Genomic DNA, 24,883 nt, shown 5'->3' with positions numbered 1-24,883 from the left:
TGTGCAGCACTGACATCTAGCGGTCGGTCAATCCGGTGAAGTCCCGCTAGAGGACCCCTCTTCCCGACCGACAGCGAGGACCGCTTCGTGTGCCTACACGAGCAAACGAGAACATCTGCTTTTAAAGCTCATCTATGAATTACAGTCTTCGGCGGTACTTTTACAGTCCCGGGATATTTTAGGCAGCTGTGAGATCACGGACAAACACAAACATGTCTTTTTTTATTGGCCGGTGGCATGTTTGCCTGAGAAGTTACTAAAAAACATTCCTGGGAAGAACAGCTGTCGGGTCCGGCGCCCGAGAGCCGCCTCCCTGCAATGATGTGCATCAAGACCTTAGTATGGATTTAATCATAACATCAGCTTAATGTTAAAAGACGAGCGCACTTAAAGTCGAGTTAAGAGCGTTTGATATCGTCTACCGCGTTCACACGCGGTATTTAGAAATCCTACTATGGCTAAGGAATAGCTTATGAATATTTATAACGTCGTGCTAAAGTTGCTTGGTAACCTTCCTGTAGCGTCCAGTGACGTGTTTAATTAATATTCATAAGCCAAGCCCTCGGAGGGGTAATTGAAAGGTCGGCCCACTTTCCGAAAGGAAGAAAACTACTGAACGAAAAATAAATTTCTGCAGAAGGGTGGAAATGGCGATTTGATTTTACAATTTAAATTTTCTATAAAAAAAAAAAAAAAAAAAAAAAAAGAAGAAAAAGAAGTTCGGCTCCGCCCACATTCTAACGTTCGCTTTTGAGCCAATCAACTAGCCCTGCCGTAATAGCGTCACTTTACGTATTTAATATTCATAAGCCAAGCCTTCGCCATGGTAGGAGCCCGCCGGAGAGGCGGCGATGATGTCATTCGTGAAAACTTAGCCCACTCCCCCTGGTGAGAGGCGCTGATTTGTCTTTCGCATAATTTTCTGCAGAAGAAGTTTTGCGAAGTGACCGAGACACAGCGCGGCCGCGAGTTCAGAAAAAAACTGTCACGCAGGCTCCGAGGACTAACTTTTCCGCGTCGCGAGCGAAGACGGGACGCTCGGTAACGGGACAGGCTTATAAATCGAGCCCATCATCCCGGACGGGCTGAAAAGTTTCGAGCGAGCGAAATGAACCGGAGCTTTAATAATAAATCGCAATCTCTGCGCAGCTTGAACATGAACGCGGTGGAAGTGAAAAGCAAGGTGAGCTGTGTGAAACGCGCGCTTGGGAATATTTAACGGGAATAGTTTCGCCGCATAGTTACACGATGCTGTGTATTTTTAGATGAGAAAAGTGGGAATGGCTAACTTTGGTTAGCCGATGTCAAATCCTATCGTTCCGTATAAGAACTAGCCTGTTGTTTTTATTATACTCTTTATTGTTTGTTTTGCTTTTGAGGATTGCGTTTGCTTTCATCAGCGGTTTTTTGTTTGTTTGTTTGTTTTGTTTAACTTTTAGTAGTAAAATGAGTCCATCACGACCGTTTTGGCGCTTGAACGGTGACATTAATGCACAGTGTTCATAACTTTCACGACTTTAGATCCCCAGAAGCGCGAAGTCCAGTGTGTCTGTGGTCTGCTGCAGCATGTGGCTCTCAGATGGGACATGTCTGTCTGCTCTCTGAAGTTTTGTGTGTTTGTAATCTTCGCATCGGGGCAGGTTAAAATGCTGTCCGAAAATAGTATCCAAACAACACTAGGACGTATTCACAGATTTGACTAGAGCTGATTCATTGGGATGGGCTCTATCTATTATTTGTTGTCGGTTGGACAAAGTGAAACTTTTCTTTTCTGTGTTACTCGCCCAAAGTACATACATTGAATGTATTAGCATGGATCTGACTTTCTATCTGTATCTGTCAGACAAACGGATAAATGCATGGATAGTAAGTATGTATCTATCTTTCTGTATCCATCTGATAGATAGAGAGAGAGATCGTATCAATCCATCCATCCTTGTTTGTGTCAGATATTCTGTTGTAATTGTTCTCTTGAAGAATAGCAAGTTTCATTTATATCATGATGACAGATTTATCATCGCCCAAAGTGGAGTCGCACAGACCTTTCATATGCAGTAATTGTTCAACTTGAAATGCCTGACAAAGCTTCAACCAAAGCTTCACAAGTAGAAACGAGTCTCTGGCGGTGCCGTGGACCGCACATCTGCTGCAGCCGAGCTGATGGAGACAGTATCTGTCAAAGCGCTGTCACCCAGACCCGTTGGGCGATTCATCGCATGCCTCTGCTTTTCTGTTCGAGTCGTCTGTCGCTTTATTCGCTCTATATTCAAGAAGGGGGGAAAAAAAACTGGCTAGACAAACTTTTATAACGTGGTTATGGATGTGATGGGCCTAATTGCTGGAATGTGTGGGCGACGTGCCCAGATCCAGACTCCGTTGCCATTGTCCGATTATTCGCCTCTATTATTCAGCCGTGCTCTAATTCATAACAGGGCCTGAAAAGCTCTGCTACTGTTGTCAATGAAAGGAGCCACTGTTTGGGGTCTGTAAAGACGAGAGCGCCCCGATACGTTTCTCCTCTCTTGGAAGAGCCAGATACCTCCGTGTGAATGCTGAAGGGGCGCGGACCGACCCGCTTTCCCACTAAAACCTGAAAGAACCGAGACTGCCCACCCTCCACCCCCCCTCTCAAGACAAAAGCATCGACGGACGGATGTGTGAAACCACAACCTGCGAGGCGGGAATGCTGATGAAGCTGGATCTTCCTGCTAGGATGTTGGGAACATTGCGTATCGGCCACATCTGTGTCAACACTTCAAAGGACGCATTAGTCAGCGAATCACCTTCGTGATGTCATGGAACTCTCATGGCGGTCTTTATGATGTCATCGCCCGTTTCCTCACGTCGCAATCGGGAAAGGCTTGTTTGGAGACGAGCTCTGCCGGTGATAAGAGGGGGTGTCCGTTCTGGTTTTGTCTCCCAGTGCTTCATATCTAAAGAAAACCCACTGATGTGTCTGAAGGCTTTGTACATATTCCAGAAACACTCCCCCGACTGCTCTTTCACTGCTGTTTTCCACTGACCTAGCTGGATCTCAGTCGGAAATGTGCTTTTTGGAACGCTACACCGACATTTGATAAGATTGGGTTTTGGGTACTGTTTAATGTCACTGAAGTATTTAGCGCAGAGAGCTGTGTATCTGGCTGCAGCGCTGTGCTTTGGCTTGCCCGAACCTGTCAGGCTTTGTGGACCGATAGTGTTTTTTTTCCTCATATTACTCAGGATTCGATGGTAGAAATTGGGCAGGTTAGGCTCTGTTAAGGCTTGTGTTCCAAATGATTTGAGGTCATGTTTTTGTTTTTTGGGCTTGAGCTTGCACACGGGCGACAACTGTTAAGATGTACACTGTGTCCTAACCAGACACGATAAGATCACGGCGGGTTTTGCTGTAGACACCAGCTGTAATGAGACGAGATGCGTCAAAGTCAATCACAGGTCCCCACCAATAAGTCTAGCATTTGGACTTTAGCATAGTCTATGATCAAATAAGCAACTATTAAACCACTTTAACGTTATCATACACACACACACTCATAATCAGATACACTGTTTATCATGGGAAGATGCTCGTCATTGTTTGCTTAGTTTTTTGTGAAATTATTGTTTGTCATTACCACTATTAAAGGGATAGCTCTGTCATCATTTACTTACACTCAAGTTGTTCCAAACTTTTTTTTATTTTTGTTTTGCCTGTTGGATGAAAAAGAAGATATTTTAAGCAATGTTGGAAACCAAACAGTTGACGGTGGCCATTGACTTCTATAGTATGGAGAAAAATCGTTTGGCTACCATCAACTGGTTGCTTTTCCACATTCTTTATAATACCTTCTTTTTATGTTGAGAAACTCATGCAGGTTTGGAACAGCTCGATGGTGGATAAATGAGTAAATTGGTGAACTATCTTTTTAAAGTCAAACAAATTTAAATGCCAAGATCTGTCTTTGGAAACACTGTTTTGCTATTTGTACTTAGTTTTCATGAAACTCAATAAAGTAACCAAAAGTTGTTTTAATAGTAGTACCAATGACATTTCACAGCTAAAACGCACTCCTATATTTAATTAAACAAAAATAATTATTAAAAATAAAATGTAGTGAAGTTTAAAAAAAAATATATATATATATATATATATATATATATATATATATATATATATATATATATATATATATATATATATTATTATTATATATTTTTCAGTAAACAGAAAAATAAGAAATAATGTTTGTGTTTACAACCCTGCCATATGACTACTAAGTAATAGAAGTGGCCGGACTAATACAAAATAAAATGTTAGCCAAACATTTCTAACTTTGAGTGGTGAAAAAAGGGTCACTTAAGTTTAAATAACCTGATAATTTCAGACTGTCCTGAAGAATCATTATCAGTTGGCTTCAGGAAGGGACAGCAGAAGCATATCTCTTTAAACATTGTTTTAAAATAATGTATTCTTCACGATATAATATTTTACGTTTTGTTAAAAAACCAAACTGGACTGGTTCAGGTTTTCAGCGTCTCTGATGTCTCACCCGGAGACGCTGAATGGGTTAAATCCTCACATTAGGCTGCTGGGATGGATGTTTGCATGTGTGTCTTCAATTGGTCACGTGTTCACATACAGTCAACTTGATCACACACCTGTCACCACCGAGGGTATTTCTGCTGCTTCACGTTTATATTTCATGTGCTAATGACAGGCTGCCATTGGCTAATGTGGGACTCTCATCCTAGAGGCATAATTACACAGAGCAGCACAGTCCACGAGCGAATGCTGGGGATGCTGTGGCGAAAGACAAAGCGAGGCCTGTGTTTTTCAGACTGGATGAGACGACCCACGCATTGAGTCAAGACTCACATCTGCATGGCAGTCACGTGACCTGAAGCATAACCTCGGCTTGACCCTGTTAGGGATGGTGGTGCGCCTCCGTTGGACAATTGCCTTATTCTGAATTCGAGGGCAGAGTATATCTCTCAAAGGATTTGTTTTGGTTGGACCGAAGAAATACCTAATATGCCCTATGATTTCCGCGACGTGGAAAACGTGGACAGAATTGCAGAATCCAAATATTTACTGTATGCACTTTGGATGAATAAATCAAAAGTAGGTCAGTACAAGCCATATGGACTAGTGGACTATAAGGGAATAGCCCTTGAAACCTGCATGTTTCCGTGTGGCTGTGTATGAATAGTTAGCGCACGCTAGGGCCAACCGAAATCTATAGTTATTATATTGTATAAAAATGAAAACCAGAACATGTCTGAAAATAAATAAACTGATTTCCGCTTTGTTGGGTTTGTCCATCTACGTGGCTCAGCTGCAGTGACGGGGTGACATCCGCTTGCGTGTGTTGTTGTGGAGGTTTGCTCCGCTTACTCATCACCCTGCATTGTGCGTCTCTCTATTGTGTCTCAGGTCCCTGTTTGCCTCCGTTTCCTCATTACAAACTGCCAAGACTTTTAGAGGCCCGCTGAAAACGCTCTTTATCTCTCAATGTCAGCGTTTCGCGATTCCCGACACGTCTGAAGGATAAGTAGATTAATCGGAGACCGGTAAATAAAAATATAAGAGAAATAAGTCGGCAGTTTTGGTTAGGTGGTGAGGTGTATTATGTCTGCTTCGTGTTGCAAGTTAAAACCGGATAGGATGAGGACGGTGTGGTTTAACCTTGAGGTTGACAGCTGTGGTTTTCCAAGAAAAGTAGTTAAAAAAAAGTTGGTTCAAAGGTGTCAGTTAAATGTTGTGTTTTCTGTGAAATAAAACGGTGCCTGAATTGCTCATTTAAGTCGCTTTAATTCAAAGCATCAGCTGAATTTTAGTGATTCATTATCAATCCAGTCAAATACCCTTATTAGTGGTTGACCAGCCTTATCTCTTGAAAATCTGTTTCACAAGATGGTTATTTGCATATGAATTTGAATGCTAAACTTGTTTTGTAGAAATTAAGGATGAAGGTTCACCTCTCTGATGTCTCTGATGTCCAAAGAATGATCAAAATAAAGTACAGATCCTATATTATATCATTTATATAATTGAAAATGGAATATAATATAATTTTGAATGGAAACTGAAACGCACTGATTTCCGTGCCTTTCGTTTCATTAAATAATATTTAATAATAATATTTCTTTATTAGTTTAGAATTTTTTTTTTTTGCTAATTAAAATTCTTGAACTTAAACATTCTAATGAAAATTGAGGGGAAAGAAATGTTGCAATTTACAGAAGTAATTTTAAATATTTCCATCTAATACTTGTTTAACTGTATTTTCTTAACTAATCTAAAGCTCAAAATCGTTCCTATGTAGGGTACAGATTCACACTGCAGTGGTTTTAATTCACAAAAGGCTGCAAATATTGTGAAATTAAATATTAACCGCATATTTGCTGAATGCCAAAGGTATGCAATTGGAAAGGCAAAAAAAAAAAGACAAATACTGAGGAAGATATGAGCTTTGGTGATATATAGGTCGTCCGCTAATCCTTATCTAATAACAAAAAAACTAGAAAGATCATTCCGAAGTTTCAAAGCTTTATTAATATCAGTGTAGCACTGTTTTTGGAGCAGCTTGCTGACTTCTGCGTTTCTTCTGCAGTATGGAGCAGAGTTCCGGAGGTTTTCAGTGGATCGACTAAAACCCGGCAAATTCGAGGAATTCTACAAACTCATCATGACCATCCACCGGATTGCAAACATGGAGGTGATGATCGGATACGCGGATGTTCACGGAGACCTCCTCCCCATCAACAACGACGAGAACTTCAGCAAGGCCGTGTCGACCGCACACCCCCTGCTGCGAATCTTTATCCAGAGACAAGGTACAAGCCTCCCACCCACATCCCTTTATTCTCCGTGTCCCAGTTTTTCCCTGCTCTGTTTGTTTTTTCGAGGCGAATGTTCCTGCTTCACATTGTCTGGTGAGTCGTCTTGGATTGCCGGAAGATCTAGTCGAGTAATCGCTCTCAGGGAGGCTTTGCGTAGTAGTACGGGTTTCAAATTCCCCTGCCCCCGATTGAGAATCGGTCATTTACGGGTTAAAATCCGTCAGAATGCAGAGTATGAATTTAGCACGTACTTGCAGGGAGATTCAGCCCACAATTTCTGTGGTCAGGCGAAAATACAGGGTAAACGGGATCATGTGACCCATGATTGTATGCTGTGTTTTGAAGCACACAGATACAAACACACAGTCCCAAACGTGGCCCCGTGTGCAGCCATTATGTTGTCAGTGTTTCCCTGGCGTGGGCCAGTACACGCTGATGTGTGTGTGATCGGCCGCTGCGGTCTGAAGATAACTTTCTACAGGAAAGGCTGCTGGTTTTGATGGCAGGGAAGAGAGTGACAGTTCTTTCCTGTGGAGAGACTGAGACTCTTCCTGTAAATCCCAGTGCACCCTTAAAGACAAATCAGCATCCTGTTGCTGAACTGTTAAATGTGCGCTAGATGCTTTTTCCTTTCAGTATCGGAGAATGTGTGTTCGGTGGTGGAAACTGCTCTCTAAATTGGTTGGTATTAGTGATAGGCTGATATATTCCACCGGTTTCACAACCGAGGCTTAAACCTGGTTCTGAGCTAAAGTGTAAATCTGAGGTGTTTCAACTGAAAACATGTCAGTGTCTTTGTTTTGTCCTAAGATGCACACCACTGATGTTTTTCTGAAAATGTTTTTTAAAATTGCTTAAATGTCCTTGTTGAACTACGGTTTAATCCTGGCTTAGGCTAAGCCCTGTCTATGAATTCAGGCCATTTCAGACTAAATTTTGAGATCGGCCTTTTTGAGATCTCCTTTATTAAATAACTGAATTATGGCTGGACCAGAATATTCGATTATTCAAATATTTGTTAGGTGGGGTTTTTTTTATTGCTGGCATTGCCACAAAATGGTTCTCATTCGCGTTTATTTAGCGCTGTAACTAGTGAAGAAGAAGAGATGATTAACACATTAAAGAGCCACAAAACAGTAGTAATTGTTTACATTTCAAAGCAATGGACAAAAATTGAAAGCTAAGACTTTTATTCCGGACATAACCTGCTCTGTCTTGTCTGTCGGTTTGTTGTTAGTGTAATCTTTACTCCACAATGTATTTTTTACTGTGTAAGAGATATGTGGCTCGTCGGATGTAACAACAGTGACCAATGGGGCGGGACTTTACTAATAGTAAATTGGGCATTGATGGATTGGTTTAAAAAGTGGGCACAACAAATCAAAATAGAAATTTGCTAACAATTGATAAGTTGTATAATTTTGTATTTACACGATACCTGTCAGAAACATTACAACTTGCATCTACTTTTATTCAGCAAGGATACATTAAAGTGATCCAAAAATATATTAAAAACACTTACATTAATTAGGGGCAAAGCCCATAGAACCACATGCGGCAAGGTTATGAAATTTGGCACGCAGATAGAGGACAGTCTCAAAATTAAATCTTAAAAATGTGGAGTCTCTAACTCAAACCCTCTAGCGCTGCCAATGGCTCAAATTTGAGCTCATGTTTATGCTAGTAAGATTGCAGAAGGGTAGAATCCCTTAAGGTAGAAACTTTCCACTGATTCCTTGGCTAATGCCAAATCTGTGATGTCATTTTGCATTACAAAAACGTTCCCATTGTTTCTAAATAGCTGAAATATCTACCGTTTCGTACTTGTCCTGGGCGGTTTGTCTGAATTTGATCCAAATTGACTCTCCTTCATACTAAATATAACACTTTTTTTTGTAAACTGGGCCTCACTGTTCACTTGAGTGTTTAGATCAGTCTGTTCTCAGAGGGACTGCAGCCTATAGAAAGCAGGTCACAGTCTGCTGGTATCGCACAGACAAAAGAGCCACGTGAAAAGAGACAAAACACAGAGAGAGGCACCTCAGCAGGCTGGGCCGTGCTCATCTTTCCACATCCACGGCTTCTTTCCATGCTTTAAAAAGTACGAGCCCTGCTCTGCGATATTTGCATACTTCCCATCTCCGCAGTTGCACAACCGTAGTCCAGTAATGCCTGGAAGGAAGACGCAACGCATAGTTAAACTGCAAATAACAGCTTTTGCAGGTATTAAGGTAGCTCAAACTAGTTATTGTGCTTTCAGTGATCAGATTTACACAGCCGAATACAGATTTTGACACCTACATAAACAGTGATTAGTAGTTTATGTAGAAGGGTTTAACGTTTAGCCGTTCTTGCTGCGGTAAAAAGCCTGGAATGTGGTCAAACCATTCAGGCGCGTAAAGTTTTACTCCTTGATGGCTTGGCTTCCAGTCGTGGATTACGTAAGTCGTGTTTTCTTGCGACAGCACAGGCTTTTAAGTGGTCAGCAGGATTTGTACTATTATGCTAATTAGCTTCTTTACTCGTAGCTGTGAGTGCCATTCAGCGCTCATAGTGACCATTGTGAATGTTGAACAATGAGGTGCTTTCTCATGGTTCGGCCATCTCCTAACCTGAGCGTGAGTAAGCCCGTAACAAGCAACGCTCAATGGGCGGTTACTGGAGAGTCCCAGCATTCCCGTCACTCGTGGGTTCCTGACATAGACACGGTCACACAGACAGACGCTGAGTCAGTGTGAATGAGAGATTATTCCAAAGCACGGATACTCGGCTTCAGGAGCCAAGAAAGCCACATTTAAACCACAGACGGATAGGACTTGGTTTTATGGATGCAGGCGCTTTCCAAAAAAATCAAGGACAGTCTGGTTTATTCTTGGTGTATCCACAGCACTGCTTGAACTCACAAATAAAACAGACATCTGGCCCTTACGTCCAGTTTTTGGTGGAATCATTGATCATTTTACATCATTAACAAATTAATGTTAATGTATTTTTCATAAAATACTACTAACAGAAATAACATTGCCAAATGAAAAACAAGCCAGTAACTACAGTGGCTTTAAAGGGATAACTCGCCAAAAAAAAAAATTCCCCATGATTTACTCACCCTCAAGCCATGCTAGGTGTATTTCTGTTTTTCAACGAATACAGTCAGAATTTTATTTAAAAACGTTCTGGCTCCAACAAGCTTTATAATGTCAGTGAATAGGGCGAAGCATGTTGCAGTAAACCATTAAAAATCGAACTGTTCCCGTTAACTTTACTAGGCTACAGAATAAAGGCTGACGGGCTGCTTGTTGAATACCTTGCTTTCTTCTACTGCAGTGTTTTTAACACACTGCCCCCTGGAGCTCTGAGATCTCACAAACTTTATATTTCTCTTTTCTTCTTTTCTTTTTCCACTCTTTTTCACTCAGAGAGGTCACCAGCGCAGACTTCCTTTATTTAAATGCACTATAAAGATGAGAGAAAAGCGGCCAAGGCAGACTGGGTTAATTTCCTTTCTTGAGGTCAGTCCGACATGGACTTGATCTGATGCCGCTCTAATGCTCAGTTAAGACCCAGGAGCAGATCTCACCCCTGCTGAGACAGACACTGGGGACTTCCACTCCAGAGCGCTGTGGGAAAGACCCACCTGATGTGCACCTGTCCTGACCTGTGCTTGGCCCGAGGCACGGTAACGCCCCCCCAGATCCCTGGCTAATGACTAATGTGGGGTCAGAGGAAATGAATGTGACGGATCCTTGCACATACTCAATGCTGGGGAGGGGAAACTAATTAAAAGTAGCAACGTTGCTAATCTAACTACATTTTTCAGTAGCTTGGCTGTTTTCAAAATGGCTTAGAATTTCAGATGACATCTTTATTGATTTATTTTGCCTATATGTAACGGCACAATACGCTACGCCCTTTTATTTTTGGGCGCATAGTGAGATTATTAAATGCATGTTATTAAAACCTTTCTTAAGTGTTGCTGGGAAATCTGATTCATTTTCGTAGATCTCTAAAGCAATTCACATCAGCCCTAAAGGTTTAGTTTATTGAGTCCTCGAACAAAACCCTTGATAAACATTTTATTATTTTAAATAAGTTTTCCTTTTCTAATATATATTTATTAAAGAATGATTAAAAGAAATCCGCAAAAATAAGAAGCAGCACAACTGTCAACTCTGATAATTATATTAAATGTTTTTCGAGCACGTCAGCCTATTAGAATGATTTCTGAAGAATCATGTGACTGTATTATTGTAATTATGTATCACAATATTATAGTTTTTGCTATACTTTTAATAAATAATCAGTCTCGGTAAACACAAAATTATTTTGAAAAAAAAAATTAAGTAAACAAATAAAAAAAAAAATGTTGGAAGTTGCTTCAAGTACTTTAACAGTTTCTTTTAAAAGGAGACGCTCTTTTCCCTTTGATTGGAGGATTGTTTTCAGTTTATATGTCATATTTTTAAATGGAATTAAAATGAATAAGATGCATGACCCAGAAGTTTATTTCCTTATGTAATTCACTTCATCATTTCTGTGTTTTGTAAGAATAAAACTCTGCTGTCCTGTTTTGAAGAGGTTCGTCTTTGTCACGCAGCATCTGTCGCCTGCACAATCATTTGAATTATTTTTTATTTATTTATTTTTTTTCTTTCTTTCCGTTACAGTGAAAGTTTAGAGGATAAAAACACAAACACATGTTCTTCAAGCCCAAATTAGAAAGGAAGTTGATTGAGAACACATGTCCTGTCGGAAGTCTTCATAGCATGCTACGACTTTATGATCAATGAAACATTATCTTATGCTACATAGACTGAGCATGTGAAGACTATGAATGCAGTTCACTCTGTTATTGTTTACTTGCGAGTTATTTTTGTGGTCTTTTTATTTCTGTCGGTCAATCATAACCTTAATTGACCAGTCATGCTAACATCTTAGAAAGTTAAAGGTTAACGGCATGCTACTGACTACCGCAGACTCTAATTTTAACCTCGGTGCCTGAGTTTGTAAAAACAAGCAAAATGTTTTGTTGAAGTCTAAATCTGTGCTGTATGGATGAACTTCTGCTTGTGGGTCACGGACGTCATTGCTGTGGGTGGATATTTCTCTATGTAAACAGCTTCTTTCTTTTTTTCTGGTATGCATGTGCAGGTTTTGTGAAAGTTACAGGGGTTTGCAAGTCACGACAGGTGTTGCCAGATTGGACGTAACTTTGCTTGTGTGATATGTATGTGTTATGGCTAAAGCTTGTGTACGTTGCCGTTTCTTGTCTCCATAGATTTCTTCTTTGATTTAAAACGACTGATCATATTAATGCTCAAATGTCACTCGTGGTATTAAAACCCTCGTAAGTTGAAGCTACCGGCCAGTTTGTTAACGGTTTATTTAAATCACGCTACTTTTATCAGTGTCCGTTCAAATTTATATGAAAATAAAGGAAATGATGGCTCTGTAAATATGCAAATTGCAGAATTGGAAAGTGTAAAGAGTTTAAATTCCCACCAAAAAGTCTTCAACATGCATCTCTTTTTATGCTGTATTCCCAGACACTATAGCCTATAATGTGCACTATAATGCACTTAGAATGAAAGCAGTCCTTGTTTCAGAAATGATCTCCGTCTACACCACACAGCTGAAAACTCATGTCACATGACTACTCGTGCAGCTACAACCAGAGATATGTAGGTAGGGTTCCCTATTATTGGTCAAACGGGGAATCACCAACACATACCAACAGCAAGCATGTTGTTATTATTTGCACGGTCATCAAGGATATGCTGAGGGAATGTGGGCAGTTTTCAAGTCTCCGTTTTTGACCTTGAAAACATCGGAGTGGTTTAAACGACAAGTAAAACCGTAGCAAAAGTTACGGGTGGTAAAATGATAGTGTACTAGAGTAAACACGGCCTCACAGAAGTCATATAGCCCTGTGATAGTTGTAACAGTCCGTGTGAGTGAGGTTATTCAGGTTCACAGTGACATACATCAGGGCAAAGACTAAATACAGGACACGCAGAACATCAACAAACGAGAGCGTTTCCTATCGTGGCTTGTTCCTGCTGTTTTTGGAGACACACTGGCTGAACTGAATGAGACTTGGTTAAGATTGAGGTAAATTTAGATAATGGTTTAGGAAATGTGGGACAAGCTCTTTTAAACAGGGGTATTTTTGTGTGCGTTTACACTTTCGCTAAAGCAAACCTGAAAAACGGACTACTATAAGAGGAGAAACGGTATAGTTTCTACATACAGCTTCTATATTTTGCTGCTTTATTTTATGTATAGTTTGACACTTCCTATAGCATGAAGTCACTTTCTGTCCCCTAAAAACTCAATGACCTATTGTTGAATTTTTTTTTTTTCATGCCCAAAAATGAATGGCATTTGGACAGCATGGCAGTGAATTCGCCTGAGCTTGTTAAAGGGAGTAAAAGCGTCTTTCTTTGCATGCACTTGTAAATGTGCCTTTTAATCTATACTGGAATGATCTTCAAAGTCTGCCTGCTAAAACTGCAGGAAATTGCTTTTCAAGGCATTCTCTGGCATTGCTAGTTTTGTGCACTTTTACTGGCTAATTTTAGAAGAGTAGCACTCTTAAGTTTCTTCCACAGAGGGGAGAAAGCCGAAAACAGTCCACGAGGGAGGACTTGGTGAATAATAGAGAGGTGTGAAAGAATTGCTCAGCAGCGTTTGAGAGCGGATTTCTTTGGGATACGAGTCATGGAATATGTTTATGATATAGTTTGAAAGCATTTGGTCACTCTGTGCTGGCGGTGCATGGAAATGAGCAGCTTGGAGATTATGTAATTTTCCATGTTGGGCCAAACCGTTTAGGAGGTGTGATATCGTTAATCGCAATGGTGAAATTTAATTAGCGCCTCTCTGATGGCACGTTTTAACTGTCAGCGGCTGTTTCTTGCACACAATGTTCACTACCAGCTTTAGCATTGATAAATTGCGTGCAATATTTAATACGCATCTTGTCAGTTGACTGAAAAGCTGCGTACTTCAGAATTAACACGAATGAACATCAGAAAGAAACCGTGCAACTTATCGAAATCGATTTAGTTTTTTTCTCTGCTATATATATATTATTCAAAATACTACAATCTAAAATCTTCCTCACGTTTTTACCTTACTTGCTCAGCGATTTCTTAAACGATTCGTTGAATAATTAATGAGTATAATGATTTTCATTTAAAGCAGTGTCTGTAGCGCTTAACGCTTCAAAAGCAGCACCTAGTGGCAAAGAATGAATTTGCATTTTCATTCAGACCAATGTGAAAAGACCAACAAATGGGCAGTCGATATGCAAATCTCTCACATCAACACCAAGCGGCCTAGGATTTGTTTTAAAAATGACTCCTTTCAAGAGTCACTCAATAACTTTACACGCGATGCACTTTCAGATTTAAAACTCTGCAGGATGTTTTCATTCGCTGGCTGTGTTACACACTGCATGACAGCTCATTTTTAAAAATCCATAATAGGGGCGACGCTTTCTACAGCATGAGGGATATTAAATCCTTCTAGAAGGTTCTGCCATGTTTTTCTTCTGTTTCTCCGACTGTCTGCAGCGGCAGCCAACCGCAGGGAACCGTTTGCACATCTGGCTGGTCGAGGCAGCGGAGCCCAGGGGCTTCTGGGAACTCTGTAATGAGAGAATGCCTGGCCGTCCGCACACACACACACACACACACACACAGCTGTTTGTTCTCACCGTGTGCCGCCTCCACCTCGAGCAGGCCTGAAAATCGGCAAACTGGCATCTCGGGGGCAGAGGTTAATCTCCCCTCGCTGTGAGATTATATGACATCCGTGATTGTTTTGATATACTTTTTATTTGTGCCAGAAATCTGCGTTTCTCTCAGAGCTGTGACTCTTACGTAAGGACAGCAGTGGATTATGCAATTCACGTGCTGCTGGCGAGCGAAGTCCCGTTTGCTTGAGTCCCGGGACAGAGGGCCGGTCCTGCTGAGATTATTTTTGGCCTTCGTGGAGCACGAGCAGGACTGTGTGCTGCCTCTTTCATACGGGGGGTTAAAATGAATGATAAAACACCACTAGAGGTTGGGTTCTTTGTATGCTGGCTGGGTTTAAAGCGCCACTTCTTTTGTACTCTGGATAACGTGCTGCTTTTATCTGCGCTGCAGAGAGGAGCCTGAGGCGGTGCCATTAACAGCAACGATTCTCGGAAACATCATACAATAAACGTTATTCAGAGATTGCTTTTATTTATTTATTTTTTAAGGGAGACGGCAGCTGTCAGGCCACTCTTTGATATAGCAGCGCCTCTGTCTGTCTTTCCAGTAAAAGTGCTGACCTCTCCAAAGCACTGGGGTGTAACAGTAATTTTAACATCAGGGTCTGACCCCCTAATTCTGTTCATGCTGAGTATAAAGTACATTTTCTAAGTTCCTGCAAAAAATAATAGGCCTAGCTATTGCAAAAATTTAACAGTATTTTAGCCAGTTTTGTCTTATGTGGGAAGAGAAATCAATAAATGTATTTTATTATAATTTTATATATATTTCTTTGTTTGGTTAGTTGATTTATTAATTGATATATTTTAATATCAATTTCATTTGTGTCTATAGTGCCAGTGCACTACAGTGCACAAATATAAGATTTTTTTTATAATGAAATTATAAAATTCATAGCTGGTAGTACAATCAAATATACAAACCATTTTATTTATTTATTAATGCAATTCAATTTTAAGTCACAAACAATATGTTTTCAAACAGAAATTGCATTAACACTTACGTTCTTCATGTTATACTGTTCAAACAGTGAACATTTTAACATTTGCAAATTGACTTGAGAAACAAGTGACGTCAATGCCAAATTTTAAATAAAAAATCCCTTACTTCACAAGTTTCCACGCTCGCTTAAATTGGTTTTTGACTTTGGGTTAGTTAAAGGGTTAATGCATTATATTCATTATATTCAGTAACTTCTACTTTTCTGTAGTCAGTAATATAATGGCAGTTTATCATGAAGTGACTAGGTAAGGTTTGTATTTTTTTGAATCCATCAGGAAAAATATAATAATTAATTATTCTGGATCTCTAGAACATTTTACAACATGATGAGGACTTTCCATTGTATTAAGACACAAACCTTTCCGCCATTGTTCATGCGGTGTTGGTTTATTGAGCTGTAATTGGCCGATTCTGGTCTCATTTTGAGCTGGTTAGAGCTGCTCTGTGTGGTTCTGCCAAGCGTAGCCTACACGGAGCCACTGGATGACTGCTGTAAAATGTAGTTGATGTTGTGTGGTCCAGCGTGTGTGGTACGTTTAAAGGATGCTGTAAAAGAAGGCGAGAGGGCAGAGGGTGGAGCGGACGGCGTGAGAGCTCTTTGTGTCACACAGGTGGATTTTAACGGAAACTCTTGACACACTTTTTCCTGCTGGAATTTCTGAACAGGCACAAGCACAGCTGACGTTTCAGGTACTTTTTTGCTGTTAGTTCTTTCGGTTTCCATTCTAAGGAAAGGATTTGCTTCTTTTGATTACTGCTATAAAGGGCCTTTGTTTTAGAAGGTGTTCTGTAAGTCATTAAGAATCAAAATAGTCAAAATGGTCTATTTTACCAAAACAACTCAATTCTCTAATTACAAAGGAAATATTTTCCAGCCCTGAAGGTATTCCGGGTTCAATACAGTTTAAGCTCAGTCGACAGTATTTGTTGCTTAATGTTGATGACCACTAAAAATAATTGATTTGTTCTTCATTTTCCTCAAAAAAAAAAAACAAGGTTAGGCTGAGATGCAGTTTTATGTTTTTTGAGAATTTAAATGTGAAGTTTATAATGTTGTAAAGCCACTTAATTTAATTATTTTGTGAAATTTAAAGTTTTATTGTTATCAAGTTGTTCTTGCCTATTTTATGGTGATTTTACGGTATTGGTATTAGGTTATGGGATCTACAATATTTGTGCTGTAGTCAGGTTGAATCCAGAAAATTCCTTTCTACACTTGCAATGAAACCTTGATGATCGTAAATTGAAAAATGTATATTTGAAATGCCTGTGTTCGCTCACAAAAGTATTGCGTTCCCCCGACAAACTGAAAATACCATTTTCCTTTCCAACACAAAGTTTCTCTGGGGAACTCAAAACCACTGAAAATATGATTTCAGTATAATTCCACGGGATTGTAAGATTACAGGTCAATGACATGTTATAATCGGGTCAAAAAGAAAAAAACAAAACGTATACGTGGATAGGATGTTTGGCTAGTTCTTGGTTCCTCAGGATTCATTGCTTTAGGAATTAATGCTTTTGAATCACCAGCCTTGCCTGTTATTGTTCACAATAAGGAACCGTTTTTGGTAAGTTCAACCCGCTGAGAACTTGCACTGGCTTCTGAGTGACCTTACTGCACGTATTGTTTGAGTTCACTTCGATTTGGCATCACTCAACTCCACCACCCTATTGGAGATAAGCTGGGTTACACAATACACCTCTCTTGTGCCCACTCCCCAAATCAGAAAGTTACTGTGGAAGAGTGATTCTTGTGTGTTGTCCAGTGTCTCGCTTCTCAGCCTGTTGTTGCAGAGAGGAAGGAAGTGGCGTCCACCAGGATTCTGGAGGCTATAGTTGTTTATAGCCTGGAGCAGAAGTTTGTGGCCTCTGGATTGGGCCCAGTGCCGTGCGGTTGGACTGAGATTTGAGGCCGCAGCCCTGTTCAGGGTGTGTGCACCCGGAGAGGTGCATTCTGGGTGACGGTGGTTTAGCCACTCTTCTGAAATCTAACTCGAGGCGCCTGGCTGAGCAAGAGTAGCTGGTTTTTGCAAAGCTTATTCCTGTTCCTCGCTAATTAGGGCTGCTCTCTGGGACGAGACCAGACATGTGGAGCACATGAGCTGTTTATCCTACCACAGCGCCGCTCTTCAAGGGATCTACTTGCTTTGATTCAGAGTTTTAAAGACATGTGTGTGCTTGTTTATCTGGGATTACGACTACGCCATTTGAAAAGCAAATGGGTCAGTTTTGAATCATGCGGATGGAAAAATGTACCTGACGTTTCTTTTGTACCGACACTGTAATTGGAGCCGTCTAACAGCTGTCTGTATAAAGCGACTGTTAGACGAATGACTACGATGTTATTTATTTAATGTTTTTTACAGCCACAAAGTTGTGCCTTTTTTTTTTTTTTTTTTTTTCTTCTTTTCAAGTGAACAACTCTGCATTCACAAACTTCTCCAACCTGCTGAGCATTTTTGACATTCTACTTTGCAGACAGGCCGTCTGGGCCATTTGTGGTAACAAGACGCAGTCGTCTTTTGTCTTTCTCAGTCTTTTCTGCCCGTGTCTTATTTTTTTTTTTTTTGTCATTTCTCACTTCTTCAAGACACAGAAGTCTAAATCTGCAGCTTATAATACTGTGTACTAAAATAGTGTTTGGTTGTTTGTTTTTGTCCTCAATTTAATTGAATTAATTATAGACTGTTGTACTACTGAATAAAACAACACACACACACACACACACACACACACACACACACATATATATATATATATATATATATATATATATATATATATATATATATATATATATATATATATATATATATATATATATACGTCCAAGTTCTTAGAAAATAGATTGATCCTCATTAAAGCTAAGATATTCAATAAAGATCAATTAATATATATTTGTGTATGTATGTGTGTGTGTGTATGTGTGTTTTTGTTCATTAATTAACGTTATTGACAGGCAGGTTATTTTATTAGGCGCAGATCTAAAAATACTATTGCCTTTTTCATCTGGTTAACTGTTTATGATATGCTGACATATTTGGTGCATACTGGTTGATTAAATTTAAAATACATTGGAAACGCAGAGAACGGACACAGGCCGAGAACCCTCATCTGGACCTCTGTCAAAGCCGCTGTTCTCATGCTTCAGATGTACGTGCTTCAATAGTGTAAAATCACATTAAAATGCAAACATAGGAATCGTTAAGTGGAATCCAAACGCACATGTCTTATCGAATACCCAGTTCTTGGAAATTTGGGGCTGGTATTAGAATAGAACCGGTTCTTGATGCCCAATCCTAGAACCTATGGAAAAACAAAGATGGGGACGTCAGGGGTGAATCTGTATTGTCTAGTGGATGAGGGGCAGCCAGTTATCAGTCAATCAATGGTGAAGCAATGATGATGCCTATTTTCCACCAAGATGCTGTTGCTGGACCTGCAACCTTCTCTTTAACATCTGTGCCACACCATCCTCTGATTGCCCCTGCAACCAGTCCCTTATCTCCATTTCTGTAATAAACGAGCTGAATCTCGGAGCCAGCGGTACACTCGAGGTCGTGAGAACTACAGGAGTGACCCTGCCGCCCAATGCATTTAGTTGGACTTAATTACAAAGAGGACTGTACACCCCCACAGTTACACAGACACACCCTTGCTGTTTATGGACCATTCGTGCTCCTGCTTTATATGGTTTTTGGGAGGCTGAGGGCCAAATGTATATTAATTGCTGACTGCACCGTCTGGATACGCATCCCACCCATTGCAGTTGCCTCAGATCCCCCCGTTCCTCCGTCACCCTTGCCCTCCCCCCACCATTCCTGCATGCACAGGATGAGATGGCTGGAATACTCCCCATCTTCTGTCATGAGTCTGAGTGGGTTCACAGAAGTTCACATGCACCGTACTATCATCCGTGTTTGCAGATGTTTTCTTCTGATTTTAAAAGATGAATTTCTCAAAAGACGTACTGTCATCACTTACTCCCTCTAATGTGGCTCCAAAACCCTCTGACTTTCTGAAACACAAAAGGAGAATAGGATTAAATAGGAAAAAACACTACAAAAAAAATCATAATGTCTTGTGAGCTATATTCCAAATACTTTTATGAAATTAGTTATGTGATGAGCAAATTAAAATTAAGTTATAAAACACTGACGATTTTCCTTTCCAGAAAGAGGTTAATCAATTGAACGGATCAAGTCAGTGAGGTACGGTGTAAAAAAAACAAAAAAACAATTATGATTCAGAGTCTACTCCTTTCTTTTGAGAATGAATAACTTTAAACTTTCATATTTAAAAACTTGCTGGATGTTTTCATTCACTTAGAGCTGTGCAACACGTTGCATGAAAGCTCATTTTCAAAAATCCATAATATGGGCACTCAACAGACAAATAAAATGTGAAAATCATGCTATGAAAACTTTCATGTTGGTGTGGACAGACTTTAACATGTTAATGTTATATGAATGTAGACTGGCCCCACTAAGTTTTCACTCATAATTGCTCTCATTACATTGTAAACATTAAGCGTATCAAAATGTAAACATACTTGACCACTGATAGATTGACTACAGTCTTTAGCTGTCACACGAGAGCCAAGGTTGTCTCAGGAGACGAGTTAATCTGTCATCTCTCGCATGTATGAATGCATACAAATATATGACAGCTTAAAGAAAGCATTTAAAACTAGCTTTGTGTGCATGTGTCATGTTTCACAGTCAGTAGCCCTCATGTGAGCAAACAAGGGAAATGAATCTGAACTCTTTGTTTTGCGTTTGGTTTGTCTTTTTGTGTGTAGGGGGGATGGGGAATGGCTTTTTGGAAATCCTCCTTAAATCCTTTCATCTGTAGCGGTTGGACAAACCACATTCCTCATACCTTCCCTGCCTGTTTCATTGCAGTCTATTGTTTAAGCCGTCCTACAAGAAGTAATTCTGAAATCATACTAGCCTTATTAGCGGTTTGCCGTTGGATTCCTGTAAGCCAATTTGGCTTTAGCTTGCTGAATGAGGGGTGCGGGGGAGGACGTATTGTGGACGTTCATTTAAAGAAACAATTAGACTCTGTGAATGGCGGGACACCAATGGAAGCCACGTATATAGGTCAGAGACCTTCAAAACAATGAGCTCCCCCTCACTGTGAGGGCACCTGATAAATACTGGCACTGGAGCGGAGGCCTTATCTCATTGGTTGCTGAGAGACTGGTGAGCTGTTGTTTACGTTGAGCTGATTGGCACGGCCCCAGTTTCACTCTCAGCTGCTGACAGCCAAAAGTGACGAAGGAGGAAAATATACTGGCCTGCCTCCCATTACATGTACCATTCAATAAATGATGTACAAAGTGTGGCATCTGAAGACTTTTTTTTTTTTTTTTTTTTTTTTTTTTTTTTGATTTGCTGCTCAAGAATATTTCTAACCAATATTGAAAACAGTTGTGGCACCTAATTTTAAATTGTTTTATCCCTATCTTTCTCAGGTACTGGGTAATATTAGGGATGTAGAATAAGGCATTAATATGCGCTTAATTAGCCCTAATAAATGGCTAATATTCTAATAATGCACATGCTAATTAGCAACTAAAAGGTATAACCATAAAATAATTCATTTATACTAATGAAATACTTTTGCTTTTTCATGCATTTTTATAAATATTCTTCACATACTGAAATATCCCATATGCAAAAGAATGCATAATATTAATTTGACCTATTCTCACTATTAATTATTAGCATTCCTATTATTAATATAATGGCTGTTATTAGTACTTATAAAGCTTATATGCTGCACGGCCATATTCTACAGTACCAGTACCTAAATATAACAACTATAACAGCAATTTTTGTAGTTAATGGTTTGTTAATATCAAGAATAGGACCTTAACATAAAATATTGTTAAATTCATACCTTAATTCATTTTTCCATGTAACAGCTGTTTTAGCTTTTAAATGTAAGAGCCAGAAAAGAACAGTTACAAATTTGTTGTGCAAGGGATTTTTGGATGCAAAAAGCACTGATGTTCACTTCGTAATTCCCCTAGAAACAGCACAGCATAAGGGCACATGTGGCATCTCGATTTCAACATGGTCGTAATTCTCACATTCTGTTTTCATCTGATTTCAAATCTTCAAAACTGCATTGCCTTTACAAACAGGATCAATGCACTGAAGCCTTTTCTTTTTGGCTGCCCTGTCTGAAATACTCAGCCAAATGCGTTAAGTTGTCACTTGCCAATTAGCAAAGACTTTTATCTCCAGTTGCTTTACAGTCCACTGATTAGTGGGGCGGTCTCAACTGAATAGCCTTAAGTTAAGTAGTTTGTAAGGGCACAATAACAACCAAGCACAACTGTGATAATAGTAGTAATTCTCCAATTACTTGCTAGGTAACCTGGATCTTGAACCAGTGTATTTATATGAAAATATGGTGGTTCATTAGTTTCTCTCCACCTAATGATTTAGATTTAGTCTGTAACTCTTTGTTAGATAACCGATTCAGTTGACTGGCTTTGAGGTCAAAACGGATCCATCTTCCAGTAGAAATCTGTGGGCCACCTGCGGTTGAAGAGTTCAGCTGTAAAAGTGGGAGAAGCCAGTTAAACCAGATGCTGTTCCTCCAGAGAAATTGACATCTTGAAGCGTTTGATAAGACCTTTGGCTGGACCATGAGGTGTCATTTTGTTTTTATACGGGGCATGAAGTTTCACTGTTGTATTTCTTAGTTCGTTCATAATTTGTAGCTTTTATCAAAATATTAGCTAAAGATTACTTTAGCTTTCTGAAGCCCGGTACCTGGTTTTAATGTAGTTAGACCTCATCTGTGTGGGCGAGTGAGTTTGTTACGTGCTAGACGTGTCTGCACGTGAGGGTCATCATGGCAAACAGAGGCAGCGGAGCGAGGCGGAATCTGAGATCTTGGCACACAGTTTAGCAGGTCTCATTCAGGAAGTGGGTTGTGAAAGGGTGTGTGTTGAGTACAGGTGTGGAAGACCAGCCTCAACCTGCCCAGACCTTCAGAACACTTTCTCAATAACAACAGGAAGAAAGACGCTCGTCCCGGTGAGGTTTGACTGCCTCGTGTGGCCGACACTCCTGGCATCTTAAAAAGAACAAGTTTTCGTTAAATATTTAACTTGTAGACTCCTACATGCAGGTCTCTGTTTTTGTGTGGGAATGTTTCTTCAGGCCCTCACCAGAAATAAACATGAAGAAACTGATTCTTTCAGGAGTTCTAACTAGATATGAATGCAGTATTTTCTCATTATTTATGTAAAGACTGCAGCATCATTTTCTCCCATAAACCGCAGCATAATTCAAAGCTTAGACTCTGCAGAAAAGCAAATTGCAGTGAAAGCAGTTTTTTTTTTTTTTTTTGCTGTGGTTTGGAATCATTTTCATCATTGGTTTCTCAACATTGTTTTTGCCTTGGATTGTGAATAGTTTATCCTTTTTGGAAGATGATACAGCAAAGCTATGTAGTTACTGTTATAAAACCAACATCCATTTTCTTCCACATTTACAATTAGTTTTTATGTATTTATTTGGCTTATTACAAAAAGACATTGTACTTAAGTAACTGCAATATAAATTTGTGAAATGCCAACATAATGATGGTATAATATTTGAACAATTGGTAAATAAAACCTGTAATATAGTTCATCTGACACATTTTAGTTCTTTAACATGACATTTTAGATATCTTAGATATCAGTATCTTCAACAAAAAAATAAGGATGGACTTTATCCATTTGTGAGTGAAAAGTAATCTCTATATGGCAGGTAAATAAAGGAAAGCAGTTGCAAAATATAAAGGATTGATGACAAACTAAAAAAGAATGTAATTTCTGAGGCAAATTGAGATTGAAAGAACAAATTTTATTTTTCTGTGGAACAGTGTGCTTATGACAAAGAATCTAAGACTAGGAACATTCAAGAAAGTGAATGAATTGGAATTTTAAGTAACATAGTAAACACTGACTTTATTTCTGTAGTACACAACTATGAGTAACTACGTGTCAACTAACTCTGAGTATTAGTAGAGCATTAGTAAGTCAGTAAAACAAATTGACTGCAATGTAGCAAAGCTACTTATAGTCAACATAGTGGCTAAAATGTTACCAACAGGTAACACTGAACTTTTTCCAGTTGTTGAGGTACATTGTGATGAAGTGATTTAATGTGTATTCGTGCCACTTTTTTTTTCTTTTTATCAAAACATCTGCTTCAACCTAAAAGCATTTCCCTAGAAGTTGCTTAGCTCAACTTGGGAATCTTTTTATTCTGTTTATCTGATTAGCCTAGTTTTTCTTTCCTCCACAAACAGCTTTTAAAGGGACAGATTGTGGGTGTCATTAGCACCTTAATCCTGCTCCCCCACTAAACCTGGAGCTGTTTGGTGTCACCCGTGACGGTGAGAGATTAGAAAGCAGATCTGGAACGTCTCACTTAGCAGCTTGTTTGGGGGGTTGGGATCATCTCAAATGCAGGATGAGGTCAGAGCCAGATGAGGACTCGCCCGCTCATCACTGATGAGTCAAACACACACTGCATGACCTCTTGGAGCGCTGCAGGAGTACAGTGTAGCAGATAGCAAATCTGTGGATTAAAGTTTTAGGATAGCATTGCCTGGGCTGGCTTTGAATACATAATTTTATTGGCATTGCATTGTTGGCAAAATACACCAAAGTGTCACCGTACCACAGTGAAGCAGTACAAAATCTTATGTATAAAAAGTGGTGCCATAATGACAGGGATCTGCAGGTCATTTCCAGGGAGTTGCCATGCTGTTTCTATTCTATTCTGAGTGGTTGCTTTGTTGCCAAGTCAAAAGCATCCCACCCCCTCCACTCCAAAAGTATCCCTCCAAATGACCTGGGTCCATCTTTTAATCTAAATCTATAGCAGTTGGCTGCCTATATTATCGGACATAAATTAAGTTTAATCAATTAGAAACAGACTACAAACTCTTAAGTATGGATCCCAATTGTGGTGACATTTGTGCTGGTAAACATCTAATAACATTTTACAATTGCATAGCTGTAATTAAATGTATTCATCAATGATGCATTACGAGAAAAGTAATGCAAATATCTGCAACAGTTGTCACTATAAATCATTACATTTCAAAATGTAAAATATTAGCCTCTTTTGTACTTGATGATTGATGATTTTAGCTCATCACAAGTTATCTTGCTTGTGTTGAGAAGAGCTTTATACACTTTACAGATGCCGACAGGTGCATACAAACATGGATTAACCTAGACATAGCATAGCGGTGCCAAAGACTGCTTTGGCACT

General features: G+C 39.6%; 1 protein-coding gene across 1 annotated transcript in view; it reads left to right on the top strand.

Moving 5' to 3' along the window:
* Positions 1–874: 874 nt before the first annotated feature.
* pard6gb (par-6 family cell polarity regulator gamma b) overlaps positions 875–24,883 on the top strand; it is a 31,122-nt gene continuing 7,113 nt past the window's right edge. The window contains exons 1-2 of the mRNA XM_043218358.1: positions 875–1,183; positions 6,594–6,816. Coding sequence (XP_043074293.1) covers positions 1,109–1,183; positions 6,594–6,816 — 298 coding nt within the window. The 5' untranslated portion in view covers positions 875–1,108. The remainder of the gene's footprint in view (positions 1,184–6,593; positions 6,817–24,883) is intronic.

The sequence above is a fragment of the Puntigrus tetrazona genome, chromosome 19, assembly GCF_018831695.1.
Source record: "Puntigrus tetrazona isolate hp1 chromosome 19, ASM1883169v1, whole genome shotgun sequence".
NCBI classification, from domain to species: domain Eukaryota; kingdom Metazoa; phylum Chordata; class Actinopteri; order Cypriniformes; family Cyprinidae; genus Puntigrus; species Puntigrus tetrazona.
This window is presented reverse-complemented; position numbering and strand designations above follow the sequence as displayed.